Raw genomic sequence first — 23,755 nt, forward strand, 5'->3', positions numbered from 1 at the left:
ACCTAGATTGCTGTTTTCTCGACTGATTATCGCCTTATTATCTAATTACTTATTGTAGAGTAATCTGAAATTTGATTATTAGGTAAAAATCCTACCGTCACAGGAATGGTGGACCGGGCCAGATGTTGTACATTTTTTATGTACTGGCTGCAGCTAGGCCTTGTTATGGCTTTGATCTCTCGGTGTCTGTGTAAAAAACTGGAATGTATGCCGTCCTCCTCTGACCAGTCCCCGTACACCTTCATAGTGGGTGAGTGTTAGAAAAGTCATTTCCATTGTCTTATTTATCAAAATATCAGTCCATCTGACATGATCGCATAGTAAATCTATTAAAAACTAGCCTATTCCTGGTATTATTTTCAACGCAGTTCCATTTTCCAAGATTATTATTTATTTTAATGTGAAAATGCTATTTCTCTAAAAGGGTTTAAAGCTATTTCATAAATTACTGACTTAATGTCATCAGAATTATTGATAAAATAAAAAATAAATTTGTATGGATATGTTATTGTTAACAACATATGAAATACCATTTGACGAGTCTATAGACACCTACGGTCTCCTATTCATAGATACAAGTTGATATAGTTTACCATCATATATCGGCAGAAATGTGAAATATTTTAAATGTTCTTAATTTAGCGCACTCAAATTTTACTGCAAAACGAAATCAAAACAGATTAGCGGAATAAAGAATTAGCGTACCAACAGCGGTTGCCATAGAAACCAATGGCAATGTAGCTTAATTGCAATTACCGCAATCGTAATTTAGCGGAATGCTTCTCGTGCGAAAAACACTAAAAACGGATATTGATGATATGTGTAATTTTATTCATGAATATTTAAGAAGATCAGTGTAAATTTTAGTCTGTTTAGGTGTAAGAATCTTAATCACGTGTTAATTGATATAATTACAGATAAACAAAAAACCTTCCCCAATATCCTTTGTTCTTGGTGTCGTCTTTTATCATGTTCCAAAGTCAAGTTTACACCTTTGTGATGAAATTCACACATATATTAACTTCCAAGCCTCGGTAACATTTATATATGTATATTTTCTGCTTCTGAAGGTGTGCTGAAATTCACACATATGTCAACTTCCCTCAAGCCTCAGTAACATTTTTATATGTATATTTTCTGCTTCTGAAGGTGTGCTGAAATTCACACATATATTAACTTCCCCAAGCCTCAGTAATATTTTTATATGTATATATATTTTTTTTCTGCTTCTAAAGGTGTGCTGAGTTCAGACCGAGGACGTTCCTTTCAGAACTTTGTAACGGCAAACATCAAGAACAACGAGACAGCGGTAGAGAACTGTTTCATGCCGCCATATGTTGTGATCATGGACATCGATCGAGACCTTATGATCCCGCGCTCAGGATGGACAAAAATCACGGAGAGAATGAATACACGTGAGTACTCAAAGACAGAGGAAATCAATAAACGAATGGCAGATACCCATATCAATGATAATATACAAAATGAACGCATGCCACAACATTGTTTAGTAAATATCACGTGACATGATCGCATGCCGCAACACAACCAGATAGACGAACGCGTGTCACCACCTTGCTCAGTAGACAGTATCTAGCAAAAACACATGACATGAACTGTCCCAGTTGATAATATATACCAAAAATACACCCAAAATACCTATCTCTGTAAATATTTGTTTATCATGAACGCATTCTACTATTTAGACTGGTAGATGTTATGTAAGAAAAAACATAAAATCTTCCTTAAAATTTAGCAAAAAATTAGGATCTTACCTTAGTATAAAAAATTATATTTGTCATTTTCACCCTACTAATACATAGTCTGCTGAGATCTTACTTCATTCCTTGTCCTTACCAAAACGAGTGTACAGAATTAATAAATCCTACTGCCTCTAATTTATGCTGTTAAACATTGTTAAAAATGGCGACATTATTTAAATTTTGCTGTCAACAAATGATCCATGATAATGAAATCGAGTCGTGTTTAATGTGGGACGACGCAAACATTTGAACGTAGTTTTTACCTCACAAGTCGACCAGGTAAGAAATGTTGGACAAAGACGCTCAACAACCACTGCTGGAAGCAATTATAATGGCTTGACGTCGTGAAAACATTCCATATAACGCCAACTCAACAAAGCAGATTATCAAAGGAAATTAATTGAAAATACTTTAAAAAAATATATATATAAAAAATCAGGGTATGGTTCGATTTTGTCAGTCTTTGTGTACTGCAGTGTTTTTTTGGGAAGTTTCATTTTTTGCATGTGTCGCTTGGACATGTTTCTCCAATTATAAAAACATACATTGATAATATATGTATAGTTTAATTGCCGCTAGATTGTACTAAAATGAAACACCTTGATTAGTCTTTCTAATTAGGACATAATTAATATTGTTATTTATGAGAGTTTAAAAAGGAATACAGATTTCACTCAATCACAACAGCAGGAACATGCTATAGGGACAATAATTGATCCACAGCATTTATGCACATAATCTGCCATAATGAAATCAGTTTAAAAACATATACTGATAGTTATCACATAATGCATGTTAGCGTTGTCTCATGTGCCTCCATGTCGTTTATTGCTTTATTTTATTATCGATTTTGTCACTGTGTTTATTTCATAACTATGTTGTTATTGAATTTTCCCAGTAAAACCTATAATGAAAAAACGGAAATGGTGGATACCTAGGGAACTATAAAATAGGAAGAGAAACCGTAAAAATCAATATGGCTGCCAATTTTGTGATATTTAATACAGGTGTGTCTATGAAAGTAGTTCATGAAATGCTTAATCACTTTGAAATAACATTATTATTTCATCCAAAACATGGTAATTTTCTCCCATAATGAAGTCTTTTTTCGTCGCCTGTATTGAGTTACATGTCAAATTGACAGGCATTACACCATATATCAGTCGTGTGCCCATTAAAGCACATGTCAAACGTTCATATCCTGAGAGGGTACAATGGAACATGTTTAATGCTCGATCTACCGATTGATTGGTTCTGATATACATCGCGATAATGGAAGCGTATGCTAAATAAACTAACATTACCAGTTATCGTATAAACGTCAGTAAACAAAAATTAACAGTTATCAGTATATCACCCTGTTATCAGTATATCACCCAGTTATCAGTATGTCACCCAGTTATCAGTATATCACCCAGTTATCAATATAACACATCAGTTATCAATATAGCACATCAGTTATCAATATATCACTCAGTTATCAATATATCACCCAGTTATCAATATAACACATCAGTTATCAATATAACACATCAGTTATCAATATAACACATCAGTTATCAGTATATCACCCTGTTATCAGTATATCACCCAGTTATCAGTATGTCACCCAGTTATCAGTATATCACCCAGTTATCAATATAACACATCAGTTATCAGTATATCACTGTTATCAATATAACACATCAGTTATCAGTATGTCACCCAGTTTTCAGTATATCACAACAGTTATCAATATAACACATCAGTTATCAGTATATCAAATCAGTTATCAATATAACACATCAGTTATCAGTATATCACTGTTATCAATATAACACATCCGTTATCAGTATGTCACCCAGTTTTCAGTATATCACCCAGTTATCAGTATAACACATCAGTTATCAATATAACACATCAGTTATCAGTATGTCACCCAGTTTTCAGTATATCACATCAGTTATCAATATAACACGTCAGTTATCAGTATATCACATCAGTTATCAATATAACACATCAGTTATCAGTATGTCACCCAGTTTTCAGTATATCACAACAGTTATCAATATAACACATCAGTTATCAGTATATCACATCAGTTATCAATATAACACATCAGTTATCAGTATATCACTCAGTTATCAGTATGTCACCCAGTTATCAGTATGTCACCCAGTTATCAGTATATCACCCAGTTATCAATATAACACATCAGTTATCAATATAACACATAAGTTATCAATATATCACATCAGTTATCAATATAACACATGAGTTATCAATATAACACATCAGTTATCAATATAACACATGAGTTATCAGTATATCACATCAGTTATCAATATAACACATCAGTTATCAGTATATCACTCAGTTATCAGCATGCCACCCAGTTATCAGTATGTCACCCAGTTATCAGTATATCACCCAGTTATCAATATAACACATCAGTTATCAGTATATCACATCAGTTATCAATAGTATAACACATCAGTTATCAATATAACACATCAGTTATCAGTATATCACTCAGTTATCAGTATGTCAACCAGTTATCAGTATGTCACCCAGTTATCAGTATATCACCCAGTTATCAATATAACACATCAGTTATCAATATAACACATAAGTTATCAATATATCACATCAGTTATCAATATAACACATGAGTTATCAACTATAAACACATCAGTTATCAATATAACACATGAGTTATCAGTATATCACATCAGTTATCAATATAACACATCAGTTATCAGTATATCACTCAGTTATCAGCATGTCACCCAGTTATCAGTATGTCACCCAGTTATCAGTATATCACCCAGTTATCAATATAACACATCAGTTATCAGTATATCACATCAGTTATCAATATAACACATCAGTTATCAATAAAACACATCAGTTATCAGTATATCACTCAGTTATCAGTATATCACCCAGTTTTCAATATAACACATCAGTTATCAATATAACACATCAGTTATCAATATAACACATCAGTTTTCAGTATGTCACCCAGTTATCAATATAACACATCAGTTATCAGTATATCACTCAGTTTTCAGTATAACACATCAGTTATCAGTATATCACCCAGTTATCAGTATATCACTCAGTCATCAGTATATCACCCAGTTATCAGTATATCACTCAGTTATCAATATAACACATCAGTCATCAGTATATCACCCAGTTATCAGTATATCACTCAGTCATCAGTATATCACCCAGTTATCAGTATATCACCCAGTTATCAGTATATCACCCAGTCATCAGTATATCACCCAGTTATCAGTATATCACTCAGTTATCAGTATATCACCCAGTTATCAGTATATCACTCAGTTATCAGTATATCACCCCGTTATCAGTATATCACTCAGTTATCAGTATATCACCCAGTTATCAGTATATCACCCAGTTATCAGTATATCACTCAGTCATCAGTATATCACTCAGTCATCAGTATATCACTCAGTTATAGTATATCACTCAGTTATCAGTATAACACATCAGTTATCAGTATATCACATCAGTTATCAATATAACACATCAGTTATCAATATAACACATCAGTTATCAGTATATCACTCAGTTATCAGTATATCACCAAGTTTTCAGTATAACACATCAGTTATCAGTATATCACCCAGTTTCAGTATAACACATCAGTTATCAATATAACACATCAGTTATCAATATAACACATCAGTTTTTAGTATGTCACCCAGTTATCAATATAACACATCAGTTATCAATATAACACATCAGTTATCAGTATATCACTCAGTTTTCAGTATAACACATCAGTTATCAGTATATCACCCAGTTATCAGTATATCACCCAGTTATCAGTATATCACTCAGTCATCAGTATATCACCCAGTTATCAGTATATCACTCAGTTATCAGTATATCACCCAGTTATCAGTATATCACTCAGTCATCAGTATATCACCCAGTTATCAGCATATCACTCAGTTATCAATATAACACATCAGTCATCAGTATATCACCCAGTTATCAGTATATCACTCAGTCATCAGTATATCACCCAGTTATCAGTATATCACCCAGTTATCAGTATATCACCCAGTCATCAGTATATCACCCAGTTATCAGTATATCACTCAGTTATCAGTATATCACCCAGTTATCAGTATATCACTCAGTTATCAGTATATCACCCAGTTATCAGTATATCACCCAGTTATCAGTATATCACCCAGTTATCAGTATATCACTCAGTCATCAGTATATCACTCAGTTATCAGTATATCACTCAGTTATCAGTATAACACATCAGTTATCAGTATATCACATCAGTTATCAATATAACACATCAGTTATCAATATAACACATCCGTTATCAGTATATCACTCAGTTATCAGTATATCACCCAGTTATCAGTATATCGCCCAGTTTTCAGTATATCAAATCAATTACCAGATTTTAAAAAATCACATTTTTTCCCTCCGATTTGCCATATTAGTTATAATTCTCATGAACAAAGGGTGTCATAGTTTTTATTGTTACTAGTTGAAATATATATACACGTTGTATAATTTGTCTTGACAAATGAATTTGTTTATATGTTGCCAACAAACACATTTGGCATTTGTTTTTTTAATCCCATTTAATTGATTTGTGATGCATAATTTGAATTGCTATCAATACAAAAAAGCACGCTACTATTTTTAATGAGACAGTTAAAAATGGAAAAGTCGGGCTTAATTGTTATTTCATAGATACGTCGTGTCATTGACAAGAGATAGCTAATGTACCGATGGAACCTGTGGTTCGTGGTAGGATGAACACAGTTAGGTATCAGTATGCTGATTGCAGAATGTACTTTATGCTTCATAAGCATTTACTGATTTATAGGCATGTTAATTAAAAAAAAATGATATTACTTTCATGATTTGTTTCCATTACGTTTTCATTAGATTTATTTATAACTCGAGAAACATGCTGACAAATTGATTTTGAAAGTTCCTCTATATTTAGCGATTGTAAGGGACACCACATTTCTACTTCGGAGACAATAGCATGACGTCACGTAAAATAGCGTGACATCATTTATATATTCCACATTGACATTTTATAGAAAGAACGATTTGTAGGTGTTACTGATATCAAAGGCACACTTTAGATAGATCCGCTGAGCCTAATGCAATTTAATATGTTTCTGTTAAGTTAATATATAGTATTGCTATTAGTTTTCGCATGACTGTCAAAAGAGCATTAATGGAAAGAAACAAAACTTTAGCACGACACTTCTCAGCACAATTCCTCATGTTTCTCTCCGTTCTGAAACATGTCATACCTTTCTCTTTTTGTCTTGTTGTTTACAGAAGTGGAGGACCAGGCAAACTTGGGCAGTGATCACGGATTGACCGTAGTTATCGGTCCATTCTATACTAACATGGCCATGATCCTCCAGATAGTCGGAATTCCCTATGTCGTCACGGATTACAAGGGATTTGATTGGGTAGACAGCAATCGCGTGACGGACTCCGTCCAATGGCATTCCGTGGTGGAAATGAGGCCTGCTGCGTCAGAGATTAACTTGGCCATCGTTGATCTGTGTAGAGCACAGAACTGGACTAGTGTCGTTGTCGTTTTGCCGGATAATCCAAGGGAGAACCAGGGTTTGTTAACAGATATCCTGTCTAAAAGTAAAAATAGCGCACCTGTAGAAGATACACACTTCCCGATAACAGAAACATGTCATCTAAGCTATATGGTGCAGTTTAAATAATTTTTGACGCTACTCTATATCAGGATTAATTGGCATGGAAAGGTGCTAACATTTTGTCCGTCTTGTGTACAACCCTTTAAAATAGCAGGTGTTAGACACTGCAAGTGGAGTTTACACCCTGAGGTTTGCCATTACCAGCATGTCATGTTTTAATTCATTCGAATAATTCCTCATTCAGAATATGCGCACGTGCTTGATGCTGTTATCAAATTCACTATTAAAATTATGATATTTATTGAATTATTGGGTAACTGCAATTCCTCCTACGAGACATGAAAGGACGAAACAACTTTATGATGTACTTTCATTCATTTTGTATGCCCTACAGTATCTAAATCTGAATTTGCATCGAAAGATATTGACACTTTTAAGCCTTTTGTAAATCCTTAGGTATTTATATTGTTACAGTAATTTTCGTAATCAAGATTTAGTCGATAATAGTATCTAATTTTGATAAAAACATACCAAAAATGATTGTAACACTGCAGTTTGACTATTTAGAATGCAAGGATCTGGTAAATCAGATGATCCAGAGCCATATTTCTCCGATACCATACGCTGTCAGTCTGGGAGACAGAAGCAGAACAAGCATGCAGACGAGAGACGTCCTCAGAAACGCCCAGATGTTAGAACAGCGCGTGGTACTCACGTGCAGTCCACGGGACGAAAAGGACAAACTCATAGAAACAGTCTTAAATGAGGTTGGATATTTTGTTTTTTTGACTGAAATAAGCATGGCCTTTTAAAACAGATATATGGGGAATTACTACCACATAACATAATTCAAATTTAGGAAGTTTTGATAGATTTTACATGCGCTTGAAATCTGATGCTATGATGTCTGATTATTATTGAAAAAACTAGAAAACAGAGGATACATCAGTAAAGTATTTCAAAGTTTTATGGCCAAACTATGTAACCAATGTTTAGTGTGTATCATGTATTTTATTGACTCTGTTTTTTGTGATTTTATTTTCATTATATTACATCAATTGTTTAAGCATTAAGCTCGTTTTGATATCTCTATCGGGGAGAAACATCCCACGGGAGATAATCTTTATGTTTTATTTCCCATTGAGCATAATATTATCTTTAAGAGGCATCTTTAAAGAAAACCCTGGAAAAACATTGATATTTTACAATCCTATAAATTCCTACCGTGGTGCAATCTAACATGATGAACTTTTAGTGGGTATCATGGCAAACCGTGGGCGGTGCTATCTATCGACATGTAATTTTTTTATTCTGTTTGTAAATTTCAACAAAACATGTGGAAAATGCATGTTTCAGGGGTACACGATTAGCTCATTTGTTGTATCGCATATATTACACAAAACAGCCACGCCGTTTTGCTTACAAGTGTCTTAAACACACAATAGGAGTAGGGTTGACCAAATTTGATTTTATAATATGTATAAACGCCGATTCTATGTTGACCTTGAAATGCAAATGACCTTTGTGAATGATATCGCACAGATATTGTATATAAGGAGGTATTTCAAACATCAAAAATACTCTTATTAGACACTAACAAAAAAAGAACTCTAAACATTGCAAGAAGACTGTTTTTAGGGAAAATGTTCAACCGCTGAGTTTGGGGTAAAATTTATTTTTATTGATTGAAATGTCTCCCTATATGCAATATTTGTATAATAATATTCACAGCCGCCATTTGCATTTCAAGGTCAACACTAGATATGTGTGCTATAGACACTCGTGAGCATGGCATGACCTGGAAAAGCCAAGGTGTTTTTCCACGTTCTTTAAACAAGATGCTGTGTGTATAGTGCAGAATTAAACCAATGATTCAAAGTAGCTTTTTAAACAAAAACCAATAAACGTGCTAATTTCATTTGGCAATGTTGTGCTGCATTTGACCCATTCCTTTTTGATCTACAGGCCATGTCTTTCGGTCTTCTGGAAGATGAGTATAACGTGTTTATCTTACTAGATACGGTAAGTGCAAACAAACAACAAACAATGTATTGTTTATTGTATACGATATACGAGAGCGAGGCTACTAAGTCGAACTGCCGTAATTCCCTGCAAAAAAAAAAAAAAAAAAAAAAAAAGTTTGTTGTGTATAAACTTTCGCTGTTTTCGTGGTTGATATGGAAACACGAATATAAATACAACAAATATTGCATATATGTATTATTATTATGATATTGTTCCATGGACTTGCCGCGAATGTTTGTATCCACAAAATAATATGAAAACTCCAAACCACGAAAGAAAGCACACACGAATATTTGATGTTATACAGTATATCCAGACGGCTATTAGATTTATCTCCGAAGTTTTCTTGTACATATATACGGGCTATGTGGAAATTTGTTTTCTTATGTGTATTGCAAAAGAGGTTAGATGCTATTACGGTACATGTTCACTACCATAGCAAAAGGATATAAGGACACAGCGTATCTTACCACATTACAATATACTGTCATAATAGACAGTCAGCTAGCGAGCAATGTCTCCAAAGGATAGGCGGAACAGCTAGAGAAAAACGTTAAGAATTAGAGGTTTGACAGAGGGCAATGTCATCAATCCAGACTACTATACCTAGCTGCATGGTAAAAGTGTCTATCAACGATGAGGGCATATTTGAGGGCAATGTCATGAAGCATGGATAGAAGGTCGAACATTAGAGATTGATGTCATAATGTTAGGTTTAAAGGGTTAGCAAGGGGGTTATGTCATAAATTAAAAATGTAAGGATCTGAAACGAGAGAATTAGTTAAACACATACCAGTGTTATAAAACCAGAGATGTGGATACAAAATAAAGAGTAAAATGGTCAGTCTAACAAAGAGTTCGTATCAAAGTATTTCACGTTTGAAAATAAGAACCATCATTGCTTGCCCATCATAACGGGCTCTATCATTGTGTTTTTTTTATTTACCAAGTCGATGTACCTTGAGCCACTCAAAGAAATGAACATGTACAGGAAGGGGCTGTACGCCGTCAGGTGTCGCCTGTTGGCCTTTCGGTACACGTTTAACAGCGTCAACTTGACAAGCAGTCAGGAGGCCACAGCGACCGACGCAGCCGAGCTCGTCAGTAGAGCCCAAACACGCTACCTCGAAATGACTGATGGTTACTTCGACCCAGTCTTCTCTAAGACGCGCTTTCTGGAGGCGATTCGACAGGTATTTAAATCTTTGCAAACCTTTTTAAAGGTGTAAACTATTTTTATTTCAATTTGTTCGAAATAATATTATGTTCTTGAAGGTATTTTATCAATGTCACGTTCAATCTGGATTCTTTGCTTGGCTTTTGTCAATATTATATTTCTAAAATAAGATACCATATTTTAACTCACAACTGTATTATGTATGTGTTTTTGATGTTTAAGGAGTTAGGTTTGTTGTATATCCTACAGGTGACCTTCGACTCCCCTTTGACAGGTCACGTGCAATTTGACAACGAAGGAAAACGAGTGAATTACACGTTACGGCTTATCAATCATGGGGGTATGGGCCTTTTTCAGCAGGTAAGTAATAGCTCTAATATATTTTAATGTATTCATTATAGTAATACCATTAACATTTTAGCTTGTATGTAAGATAAACAATGCATGGTAAAGCAGTATTGATGTTGTTGTTGTCAGCATTATACAACATGATTTCAAAGCAAGGGTAAAACGTCTTTACTATACACAAAAGCAATAAGTGAACGAAACGCTTCCCCTCTGGAACGCATGAATCTTGTTCCCCTTGTACTGTTGTAGTGGTTTCCATGTTGTTTTGAACTCGTTTGATCGATTTCGAGTTTGAATTGTGATTTCATTTGAATTTCGGTGTTCCGCTTTTGTTTACTCTGAAAGAGACAGTTTCAGATATTTTTATGGGATATTGATATTTAGTAAAAAATACATTTCACGTTGGTGCATATTTCTATGTGTACAATAAATCCAGGAGACGTTGATACGGTTTGTTTGTCGTCTAGGTTGGACAATGGAATCCTAACGGCTCAAATGTCCAGGAGCGTCTTCGATTGAGCAGATCGAGTCTAGACGGTGACCAGGGTCAGGGCAGCATTTTCGACGATGTCCTTAAAGTCGTTGTTGTTATCGTTAGTACAAATTTCTTTTTATCAAAGTTCAAGGGTAAGATGGCGTTTCACTATGCAAAGAACAGTTGGGAATTTTCTCGACACTATTTTCCATGGCGTGTCCTTGGACGCAACTCTTTTTCCAATCTATGTTCCCTTGCATTGACACACAATGGGAAAAAACGCAAAATGCCACGAACATTTGAGGTTTAATTACGAAACTTGCCGAAACGGTAGTTGATATATTTCCTTTTACTTAAGACTTAAGATAACTTTTCTCAGACAATAGATGGCAATGATAGTGATGACAGTAGAAAGTGGACCTGGTAACCGCGTCTTATCATTTCTTATTAACGTCATTTATTTAAAACAAAACTAATCTATATTTGTCCATATTCATGTTTATATTTCCTCAGCATTGACCAATACCAGGTATATCAATCTGTTTAGAACAAGTATTATACCTTTAAATAAACATATTAGGCATTGCAAACCTTGAATGACCATGTGTTCAACTCCCTTCAGGACAGCATGCTGTCATACAAATGAAAAAACTTCTTTACTTTCCGAATCCTTTGCAGGAAGAGCCCTTCGTGATTCGTAAGGAAGGTAGGAATGGACGTAGCTACGAAGGCAACGATCGCTACGAAGGGTTTACGATCGACATTCTCCGGGAACTGGCAAAAGTTCTTCAGTTGAAGTACGAAATATATGAGAGTCCAAATAACGTTTACGGCTCAGAGAATGCTAACGGTTCATGGAACGGAATGGTGGAGGAGGTACTGTCGGGGGTATGTACAGAGACGCCAAGATAAACTTCAGAGAACTTGAATTGTTTGAGGAAATGCTATAGGTTCCAACATCAGTCTTCTCTTGTATTGACAGTTCTAATGTTACTACTCAGTTAAGGAAGGTTTTAACCATTAGGGTTAGACTCGGAGGTATTAATTTCAATAGAGGCGCTGTTCATTACATACATATGTGATTTTCTTTTTTTCAAACAAATCAGGAAAATTATTGAATTATGAGGCAATTGCACCTCCCAATCCAGATTCTTTGTCCTATTTTGAGTTTGCACCGTTGTATCCTTGGTATCAGCATGCTAAGCTCTTTATGTCAGTAACGAGTCTAAAAAGAACCATAAGATGTATACAGCATTTAACTTCATGTTCGGATTGTAATATAACTGTCAATGTGAATTGAACCATGACTTTTGTACAATCATTCAATTCTATGCATACTAACGCAGACATTTCATTTTAAACTCCTCGTCTGAACACACTGAACATCTCTTATCGCCAGATCATTCAATATAGCTGGTACCAGGAATCAAATCACATATTTGTTTATACAGTCATATCAGCTTGTAATATAGGTAGTTGTTTTCATTAGGAAGAGATAACGTAAACGATTGATGGATACCTGGATGTCTGCATAATTGTCAATTCCTCCTTGTAGAGGGCGAACATAGGAATGGGTGCCATTTCCATCACGTCGTCCCGGGAGAAGGTCATTGATTTCAGTCTTGGTGTAATCAGCACAGGTGTCAACATGCTGATCAAAAAACCAAAGGAGGCAAAAACAATCTTCCAGTTTATGGAGCCATTTTCTCTTCATCTCTGGTTAGCCATTGTTGGCGCCTCCTTCGTCGTGTCTGTCATTTTGTTTATACTTGATTATACCAGCGTCGAGCGGCAGTTTACGGTCAAAGAAACCTTGTGGTTTTCAATAGGCACACTCCTCATGCGCGGAACGGACTTCTCGCCACGTCCTACGTCACAAAGAATCGTCACGGCTGGGTTTACTTTCTTCGTTCTCATCACGGTTAGTACATACACTGCAAACATGGCGGCTTTTCTTACAACGACAAACCTGGAACAGCCTGTGACGTCATTGGAACAGCTGGCGGAGAGGAGCGACATTGAATGTGGCACCATTGATAAATCTGCGACGATGAAATTCCTGCAGGATGGAAGTAAGCCAGTATATAAAGAAATCTGGGAGAAGATTCGCGAATCTGAATACGGATTGGTGGAAAATTCGTCAGTAGGAAGACAAAGAGTTGAACAAGGACATTATGCTTTCATATTCGATTATCTCATCAACCTTTATTCGGAGAAAAACTATTGTGAAACTAAAATGGTTGGCATACCCGTCCGACTACAGGAGCATGGGATCGTCTTGCCTGCCGGTGCTTCATTTAAAACAAAAATCAATATCGGACTGTTACAACTCAGGGAGAGAAATTTCATTCGAGATATGCAGAAAAAGTAAGTACCGTCTCAATGATAATTCAACAAATAAGAAGTAGCTATTTACTCCCCCCCCCCCCCCCCCCCCCTTCAAAAACGACAAAATCCTCTCGCAATGCTGCATAACCGTATTGTAAGATTGAATGGGCAAAATCTTTAAAATATCTTTAGAATATCTAATAAATCTAACGTACAAAATAATGTTTGAATTCTCCAGATTGTTCTTGTTTGTTTACGGCATGCTTGATCTTTAATATGTTTTATTCTATGACAACAGGTGGTGGGATAATAAGCGTAAATGTAACATGGGAACATCAGGGCGATCGTCTACACAAGTGGAGTTTTCCATTAGCCATATGGCAGGCGTTTTCATCGTAGGGGGTTTTGGTATGGCTTGTTCTGTGGCCTTTTTCCTCTTCAAGAAGTTTTATGTGCTTGCCAGAAATGATGAGAAAGAAAGAGTGCCAGAAAGTGTTTTATTGGACAGCACACATAAGTTACCGGGGGACATGTTATGAAATGTTCAACACAGGAGAGGAAAATTTATTCTGTGATCTGATAGAAATGACTAAATTGTTAGTTAAACTATGGTGTGACCGACATGAGCAAAGAATATTAAGAATTGATTGAAATTCAATACACTGGTTAGTGCTGTTCGAGAAATTTGTGATTTCCTAAGTCAGGCACGCTTGAGATCACGCCGTTAGACCTTTGGCGACATTTTGCTAAGAAAAAGCACAGATTTAAAAGGAAATTCGGCATATTTTGTTTGGTCTGACGGAGATATGACCACTGTGCCAAACAGTGTCTAACACCTGACATATCTGGTAGAAAATAAACCATATATACTGTGTATGAAAGGTCCGTTCCGGTGTGGTCAACCTTAAAACGTTTCACACACTTTGGTTACCATTCGATCTTAATCTCGACAAGTAATTGCTAACAATCCTTTATGTCGGTCAGTCAAAATTCCGGATAAACCACATCCGTGTGCTGTTTCTTGAGCTTATTCGCCCCTTCATATATATATAAAGTTTCATGACAACTAACATCTTTGTTACACTCACGGGTTAGTGTATCATTAAACGCACAGTACGTAGCCCTGTTACACCTTAGAAATCTGGATTCAACACAGACCTTTTGTAAAATATAAAAAAAGAGTTAAGGATGAATCTATTTCGTATTCTGGTACACTGTCAAATATATACATAAATATGCTCTTAACATTTTAAACAATAATTTTCTTAAGAATGTTGAAATAGTGAGAGACTAGGATTCGGTCGTCCTGTGAACTTTTAACATTAAAAATCAAAGAGTATTTATTGTATCTATGATGTACTACTTTGTCAAACTACGAGAGGTCTGTGTACCTTTGATGAACTCCATTGTCAGACTACGTGAGGTATATTATCTATGATGTACTACATTGTTAGACTACGAGAGGTGTGTATATCTACGATGTACTACATTGTCAGACTACGAGAGGTGTGTGTATCTTTGATGGACTACATTGTCAGACTACGAGAGGTGTGTATATATATGATTACTACATTGTCAGACTACGACAGATGTGTGTATCTATGATGTACTACATTGTCAGACTACGAGAGGTGTGTATATATATGATTACTACATTGTCAGACTACGAGAGATGTGTGTATCTATGATGTACTACATTGTCAGACTACGAGAGGTGTGTGTATATATGATGTACTACATTGTCAGACTACGAGAGGTGTGTGTATCTATGATGTACTACATTGTCAGACTACGAGAGGTGTGTGTATCTATGCTGTACTACATTGTCAGACTACGAGAGGTATATTATCTATGATGTACTACATTGTCAGACTACGAGAGGTGTGTATATCTATGATGTACTACATTGTCAGACTACGAGAGGTGAGTGTATCTATGATGTACTACATTGTCAGACTACGAGAGGTGTGTGTATCTATGATGTACTACATTGTCAGACTACGAGAGGTGTGTATATCTATGATGTACTACATTGTCAGACTACGAGAGATGATTGTATATATGATGTACTACATTGTCAGATTAGGAGAGGTGTGTGTATCTATGATGTACTACATTGTCAGACTACGAGAGGTGTGTGTATCTATGATGTACAACATTGTCAGACTACGAGAGGTCTGTGTATCTATGATGTATTACATTGTCAGACTACGAGAGGTCTGTGTATATCTATGATGTACTACATTGTCACACTACGAGAGGTGTGTGTATCTATGATGTACTACATTGTCAGACAACGAGAGGTGTGTGTATCTATGATGTACAACATTGTCAGACAACGAGAGGTGTGTATCTATGATGTACTACACTGTCAGACTACGAGAGGTGTGTGTATCTATGATGTACTACATCGTCAGACTACTAGAGATGATTGTATATATGATGTACTACACTGTCAGATTACGAGAGGTGTGTGTATCTATGATGTACTACATTGTCACACTACGAGAGGTGTGTGTATCTATGATGTACTACATTGTCAGACTACGAGAGGTGTGTGTATCTATGATGTACAACATTGTCAGACTACGAGAGGTGTGTGTATCTATGATGTACTACATTGTCAGACTACGAGAGGTGTCTGTATCTATGATGTACAACATTGTCAGACTACGAGAGGTGTGTGTATCTATGATGTACAACAGTATCAGACTACGAGAGGTGTGTGTATCTATGATGTACTACATTGGCAGACTACGAGAGGTGTGTGTATCTATGATGTACTACATTGTCAGACTACGAGAGGTGTGTATCTATGATGTACTACACTGTCAGACTACGAGAGGTGTGTATATATGATGTACTACATTGTCAGACTACGAGAGGTGTGTGTATATATGATGTACTACATTGTCAGACTACGAGAGATGTGTGTATCTATGATGTACTACATTGTTAGACTACGAGAGGTGTGTGTATCTATGATGGACTACATTGTCAGACTACGAGAGATGTGTGTATCTTTGATGTACTAGATTGTCAGACTACGACAGGTGTGTGTATCTATGATGTACTACATTGTCAGACTACGAGAGGTGTGTGTATCTATGATGTACTACACTGTCAGACTACGAGAGATCTGTGTATCTTTGATGTACTACATTGTCAAACCACGAAGGGTGTCTCTTACTGCGATGCACTATCTTGTAGGATTATGAGAGTTGTATTAATGACATGTTACATCATCAATCTCTATGATGATTTTAAGTATGTATGTTATATGTATGTTTTCTTTGTTGTATTGTGTTTTTCTGATGATAAAAATCATAATTCATACTTTTCTGTCGGTAACCTCATCACTAAACCTAACCAAGTACATGTATTGTAATTTTAACTACAAGGCGACGAAATGGTTTTGTTTTTCGTCTTTCACTTTTTCATAGAAAACATTTTATTGAAAAAGGATCTGATGGTTAAAACGCATGTTAAATGTATTTTCAAATCATATGGAATGAAAATATCAAATATTGTCTCGTTTTCGGAGATAACAAAATTATTGCGTTTGTTCTGTCAACAGCATTGTCTGATAAAAGCGTTCTTCATAAAGTATGTATTCTTCATATCACCGTCATAAACCATTAAAACTATGGTATATATTTTTCGTTGTTTGTTTGTTTGTTAAGAGTTTATTAGGTAACCTCCCTTGACTACACATATGAAGCCATTTTCTTACCTGTCCTCAGTTTCAGAAATAAAACACGCATAACCGTGTATGGTAAAAATATTTATTACAAAATAAATAACTTTTGACAAATCGTAATAAATATAACATTAACAAAATCAACAACTTCAAAATGGATTAAATACATTTAAACGAACCCGCAAATGATGACTTTAAAACATATTTTGTATATTTTCAAGCCATTTACTACAGCTATAACCATATTAAGTCATAAACATCCCCACGTGAGTAAAATAATAAATCAAAATGATAAACTCCATACATGATGCAGATTACATTATAAGAATGTGTTGTAGCAGGCGTCAAGTATCTGGACAGTCCGCCAATGCCGTGCTAAGTATGGTACTCTCGTGAAAAACAAGTTTCCAAAAGTATCCTTAAGTAATTTAGGTGCATATCTACATTGAAACTGAGAGCCATGTAGATTAGATCGTTAGCTTCCTTGAGCACGTGTGTTTTTACAATCACGTGATACACCGTCACTTAGCTGGATGAATCCGGAAGTGACGTTGTTAAGACCGTCCATAACGGTGCAGCTGCCTTTGAAAGGGATCACGTCACTCTTTCAAGTGGTCAATCGACTTCTACTGCCCAGTCGCTCGGGCACTCTCCATACTGCAAAAAAAAAAAAAAAAAAACCCATTATAACCAAGTACACAGCTTAGTAAATTAGCAGATAACTTTAAAGACATCCATTTAATAATTGGTGAAAACCTCAAATCTAAAAAACATAAATATATCGTTTTCTTATCTACGTATTTTTCTTGCTTTCTGCAACTTCCAGTAAATTTTGAGATTTCGTTTCTTTATATCTGTGGCCTATCTAGAGACTATAAATAGGTCTCTGCCGTAATGTGTAAATAATTACAACTTACCTGTATGGCGGTCAGTTGTCCGAACAACCTTGTGGCCTGCTTCTGTTGGTTGGACACAGTATACCACTGGTCACAGTACTTGATTTTTCCGACTGGACAGATGGACACCGCCGTACCTGACCCGAACATCTCTATTACCTGAAACGGAGACGACCGAGGTTTGTTATAAAAATAAATGGAACCATGTCATATAATGGAAACATATACAGTATCATATCATCAAGGGAGAATCCGGAATCTGTCTTTTTTGTATGTTAGTGTACTGTATTACGTAGCTTGTGTTGGTTCATAACCAGAATTTGCTTTTTAAGTTTGGTTGGAAGAAGTATAATGAAAAAACTGTAAGCCTCTCTATCATTTACTACAATGTACTATATGATGGAGAATTATCTGGCATTTCAGAAAGTTTTTCTCAGTTTTGCAATATTTTGTATACATTGTATATTCAAAGGAGTTTGCTCTCGTTTTTATTTGAACGCCTATCAATTCGTCATTTTCTTGTATTTTTTCGGAAATATCCGAAACGACCTCCAAAATTTAGGTGGCTTGTAAGTTAAATACTTACTCGATTTTCCTCTATTCCTTTCACCAATTCCGCCATAGTAACTGATCGCTCTGTCACCTTAAATTCACCCTGTCAACAGAAGAAATCAATTATTAAAGGTTAAACGCTCAATTCAGGCAGGTTTGACTGTAATGTAAAACCTATTGTATATTGCTGACAAATAACCAGTACTAACTTATGCTCTACCACAGGGCCTTGACACGAATTCTCAACCCGCGGTCTATATATATATATATAGGTATAATATGTAGCATGGACCGTTCTTTTGGAATTTGTGTCAAGCTCCTGTGTGCTGCATAAGGAACCTGTCTATTACGATTGGTTGTATATCGGTATGCTATCACATACATACGGGCATTAGTTACGGTGCTTGCCCATTGGTTAACTAGATCTATATTTTTTCACTCACACATACGGGCACTACACGAGGTACTCACCCATTGGTTCGCTAAGTCAAGCACAGATTGACGAGTGACTCCCGGTAATATTATTCCATTCAGGGGCGCTGTAACTAGCTCCTTCTCTATAAATAGAAACATAGTTCAAAATTAGCCACCGCTAATCAACACCCAATCAGATTAAGCAATCAAGCCAAACTCTGATACAACCGAAATCTGAATCAATTTTGCGCGCAAATAAACAAAAACAACAAGTATTAAAGATGTATTTATCAACAGCGAATTTTGCTATATATGACTATTAGTGCAGATATTTTAATTAAATTTTGGTAATTTGGCTTCTGATATTAGCATAAATTTCAAGGGTTAACGTACCAATAATGGTACCTGATTCGTTAACGTTTCATAACATCTGAATACTCCTTAACTTCACACCGAAATTATGGAGAGAAAAAAAAAAAAAAAAAAACAACAACAAGAAACAAAAAAAAAATAACAAAACTCTTAGTCATTCAAGTCTTGTCGACAGAGACTGGACTTACCTCCATCGGTGTTTATCCAGTAAAGGAATAGGTTCATCGTTCCTGCCTCCGTGATTTCCTGTTCATCCCCGTGTAACCATAGCACCTGTTGGCAACCCGCTTGTAGCGCCGCCTTCTGGATGTTTATAGTCGGGGCGTAGTTTCTAAGATATTAATGATATACAAGTTTTTAATTCAATATTTGTATGATACACGCATAAAAAGTCCGCCTGAAGAAGCCTGAGAGAGCAGGAAGGCCTAGCGGCATACGTTAACCTTTGCAAGGACACACACACATTTATAGGAATTTTAAGGTTCGAACACCGGAAATTTCCACTGCAAGATCTCGGCCATTTCCGCCAAAATTCGGAATCAAACATCCTTGACGGAACTGGCCGAGATGTTACGATTGGCTCTTCAGTTGAACTCTTTATAAACATTTATTTATTCACAGTAAATAAATGAACTAAGTCGCCTTATACTTACGCTCCCATCTTGTACATGCCTGAGCCCCCAGGCCAAGCTCTGACGTATTTTGGGTCCGCCAAGAGGGAAACTGGCTTCATTCCCGTCTTAAAATAAGGGCCAACTGGCCCAGCGATGACGTAGAGCAGGCATGAGGCTGGTCTATCTATTCCTAAGGCCGGCTGTAACACAGATAATAAACAAATGAAAATTCTAAATCGACAAAATGATTATTTCCGATATTCATTGCTACTATAACTGAAGTTGAAATTACACACGTTGTTAAAACACATACCTCTGTACCAATCATAGTTGGTCGCAGGTAGGCGGAGTAGGGCATATCTGGTGTAGCCCTCGGGACCCAAGACTTGTCCAAGCTCAACAGTTTCATCACACAGCCAAGAAGCTCCTCGGGGTCAAATGTCTGTCAAATATCACAAAAACTGTTAAAAACGCTTTTGGGAAAGTACATGTAATTAAAAATTAGCTTATCTCTTTTCCGGATTTTCAAAAGTTTTGACAATAAAACCTACAGACATTCAGAGACTTATATCTGTGATATTTAAATCTCTGAGGCAGTTTCTTGGAAACACACTTAGAATTAAGTCAGTTATCTCGCTAGTTCTGATATGTTCTTGTACTTGAAATTCTAGCCTATCGAGAAGTGCCACCATTTTAAACCGGAAGTCATGACCTTCCGGCAGAAATTATCATTTTATCATTATTTCTAGTTAGCATAGACCTGACAGTTTACTCACCGGAAGCCCTGCCCTCTCGGCAGATTTGACCATTCTTTCCATATTGTTCATTGGCCGGAAAAGCCTAACCTTATCATCGTAACCACGGAATGCCTTCATTCCTTCAAATACCTAAGTGAAACAAAGAAATCATAATGAATGAAAATTTTATAAAATTTTCATCATTTTGTACACCAAAATATTGTTTCCTAAAAAGTTTTACCAAATAAAATCACGAACTTATTTCAATTTAGTAGAAATAATTTTTTTTTTATCTGTTGTGCGTTCAATACCTTACATGATGTAAAAGAGCTAGTTTGTTTAATTAGGAAAATTGATTAAGCAATGGCTCAGTATTTAGATAATTAACGCATGTGTCCAATGCGTTTGGTCATGATGCAATATCTCCCATAATGCATTGCGGTCCCCAATCATTATTGTTTCCAAGAGAGCATTGCGTCAGCTAATACTTGCGCGAGACACCCCGAGGATATTGAACAATTAGCTTATGCAAGTAACCTTCGAAAAATTGGTCATCTGTTATTGGTTGGCATTTGACTTATATTACATTACACAAGCTGATACCCACAGCATTATTTGGCTGGATCTGGTTCCGTTTGTTCCCTCTTACTTTACCTGTGTGCAGTACTGGAGCGTTTTGGCTGCCGGATGTAACGAAAGATTCTTTAGTGGAGATATTACTGGTGTTGACCACTGACCCTCCCATTCTACGGTCAGCATGTGGTCTGAAAAGGTGGTGCCGAAGCTGAGGGTGTCCTTGCTGGGTTTGGCCTGAGGCCGGTGGGTTCGGTACACCATCGTGTCATTGGCCTGTACGGTCAAAAATAGACATCTGTCAGTATGATGATGTGCGTGATACGGCATATCTTACAGTTACATCTTACAGTTACATGACTCATGGAAACATTATATATAATGCAAAGCAATATCGTACGTAATATCTCGGTCCTGCATGAGTACTGGTTGAGTACTTGCGTAAGATGTGATCTAATTATTATGCGAGGTTTATTTGGGTAGCCATCAGCTACTACACGTACAAGGATACCACGCCTCAAATAACCCCGACTATTCACGGATGATAAATCAAGAAATCAAACAACCTTTTTTTAGCTGTCGGATGTTGCTCATTGCATCTAAAACTAAATCTGATTTAATCTAATCCTATAAGAACTCTTTACTTGATCCTGAATATATTCTATAAAAGTCCCAATATCTTATAAACGTATTATTCAATAACATAATATAGTTTTGATATGAGCATATAATACACGGTTGTTTATGTGCCTGTTTGTTTACAAAATGTTTGAATTGGAAACTGAAAAAATTCCATTGAAAATCACAAGCCCGTTTTCATAGCCGAGTCACGATCGAGCCTCGAGCCGGATATAATTTAAGTGTCTGTACTTAAAATCGGAGAGTGATAGGGCTTAATATATATACACAAATGTGTGTGTGTGCTTTTTCTCTTTTGGCAAATGTTAGATTTATCACTTAATTTGGATTGCATACATACAAAACTATCGCTATGTTCAAGGAAGTATGACTGATCCGACAGGTACATCCGTGTTATCGTGAACTGGTGTTGATAGTTAAACAGATCCTTGTTTTCCTGTGTGCTTTGATGAAGGAACAAATAATGTATACTTTATAATAACACCTATTGTTACATTATTTTATTGCGATGTTTTTTTCACGCATCAGTTAATTGAGTTTTCTTCGGGTAGTTCTAATCGTAACGAAGCTCATATTTTGTATTCTATTTTGTCAAAGGAAACTAGGAAATTAAAATGCATCATTAAGGCAGTTCTTTAAAATGACTTTTGTTTTCAGAGATATGAACAATTATGAGAATTCTTTAAATGTTTCACCCATTATCATCTACAGCTATTTCCTTACTCACATGTTAAATGTAACTTGATGTACTCGCGGAGAAAAATCTTATTGTAAAAAAGAATGCGTTAGTATATGTATATAGGCCATAGGGTTGATGGCATATTGTATAACTGATTTATTTTCATTAAAATACAATGTATATGTTGAAGTAACGCATTGTATAATAAAATGATTGTATTAAAAAAATCCCCAAAACAAAACAACAGAAATACAATTTGAAGTTATATAATTGTCTATCGATATATATATATGCATTTTGTATCTCAAATGCTATATTAACGTATTGGTCGCAAAACGTAGCAATTAATATAAGATGAGGCATTACAAGAAAGATCTAGACGGTATAGGTATGTTATTGTAAAATAAACAAACTCTTACTTGGAATGACCGCCCGTCTGGTATTTCGTCATCCTGGCTTGGTTTTGTTTGTGTTCCAACACAGCGAGAAACAGATGAAAAATGGTTAAGTTTCCGCACTGAAACTAAAAGTGATTTTCGAACTGTGTCCATAATTAACTTATTTTCCACCTTTTATGTAACTTTACAACCTTAAAAGTAACTCGACTACCTTTCAAGTATAACTTTTATGGTGTAATTGAAAATACGAAAGTTCTGCGCTTGTTTACAAATAGACCGCATGGGGAAGCTTTTATACCCGTGTTTCATAATCACTTTGTGTCGAGCGCTTTCATTGGATAAAAGCTCATGCGTCACTGACACACCTCCAGACAAATATCA

General features: G+C 35.8%; 2 protein-coding genes across 2 annotated transcripts; one reads left to right on the forward strand and one right to left on the reverse strand.

The window, feature by feature from the left end:
* Positions 1 to 1,224: 1,224 nt before the first annotated feature.
* LOC117336456 (glutamate receptor 4-like) lies at positions 1,225 to 16,139 on the forward strand. The gene is made up of 10 exons (XM_033896979.1): positions 1,225 to 1,415; positions 7,107 to 7,403; positions 8,015 to 8,214; positions 9,413 to 9,469; positions 10,423 to 10,665; positions 10,899 to 11,009; positions 11,465 to 11,590; positions 12,151 to 12,360; positions 13,028 to 13,839; positions 14,099 to 16,139. Exons 1-10 carry the CDS (start codon positions 1,325 to 1,327, stop codon positions 14,337 to 14,339), a joined length of 2,388 nt encoding a protein of 795 aa, XP_033752870.1. The 5' UTR covers positions 1,225 to 1,324; the 3' UTR covers positions 14,340 to 16,139.
* Positions 16,140 to 17,571: 1,432 nt separating this feature from the next.
* LOC117336457 (branched-chain-amino-acid aminotransferase, cytosolic-like) lies at positions 17,572 to 23,652 on the reverse strand. Its single transcript, XM_033896980.1, has 10 exons — positions 23,396 to 23,652; positions 21,740 to 21,934; positions 21,125 to 21,235; positions 20,662 to 20,790; positions 20,388 to 20,548; positions 19,923 to 20,065; positions 19,420 to 19,505; positions 18,983 to 19,051; positions 18,418 to 18,555; positions 17,572 to 18,157 (listed from the first exon to the last, which is right to left on the reverse strand). Exons 1-10 carry the CDS (start codon positions 23,525 to 23,527, stop codon positions 18,116 to 18,118), a joined length of 1,206 nt encoding a protein of 401 aa, XP_033752871.1. The 5' UTR covers positions 23,528 to 23,652; the 3' UTR covers positions 17,572 to 18,115.
* Between the last annotated feature and the right edge of the window lie 103 nt (positions 23,653 to 23,755).

The sequence above is a fragment of the Pecten maximus genome, chromosome 10 (genome assembly GCF_902652985.1).
Source record: "Pecten maximus chromosome 10, xPecMax1.1, whole genome shotgun sequence".
In the NCBI taxonomy this organism is placed as follows: Eukaryota; Metazoa; Mollusca; class Bivalvia; order Pectinida; family Pectinidae; genus Pecten; species Pecten maximus.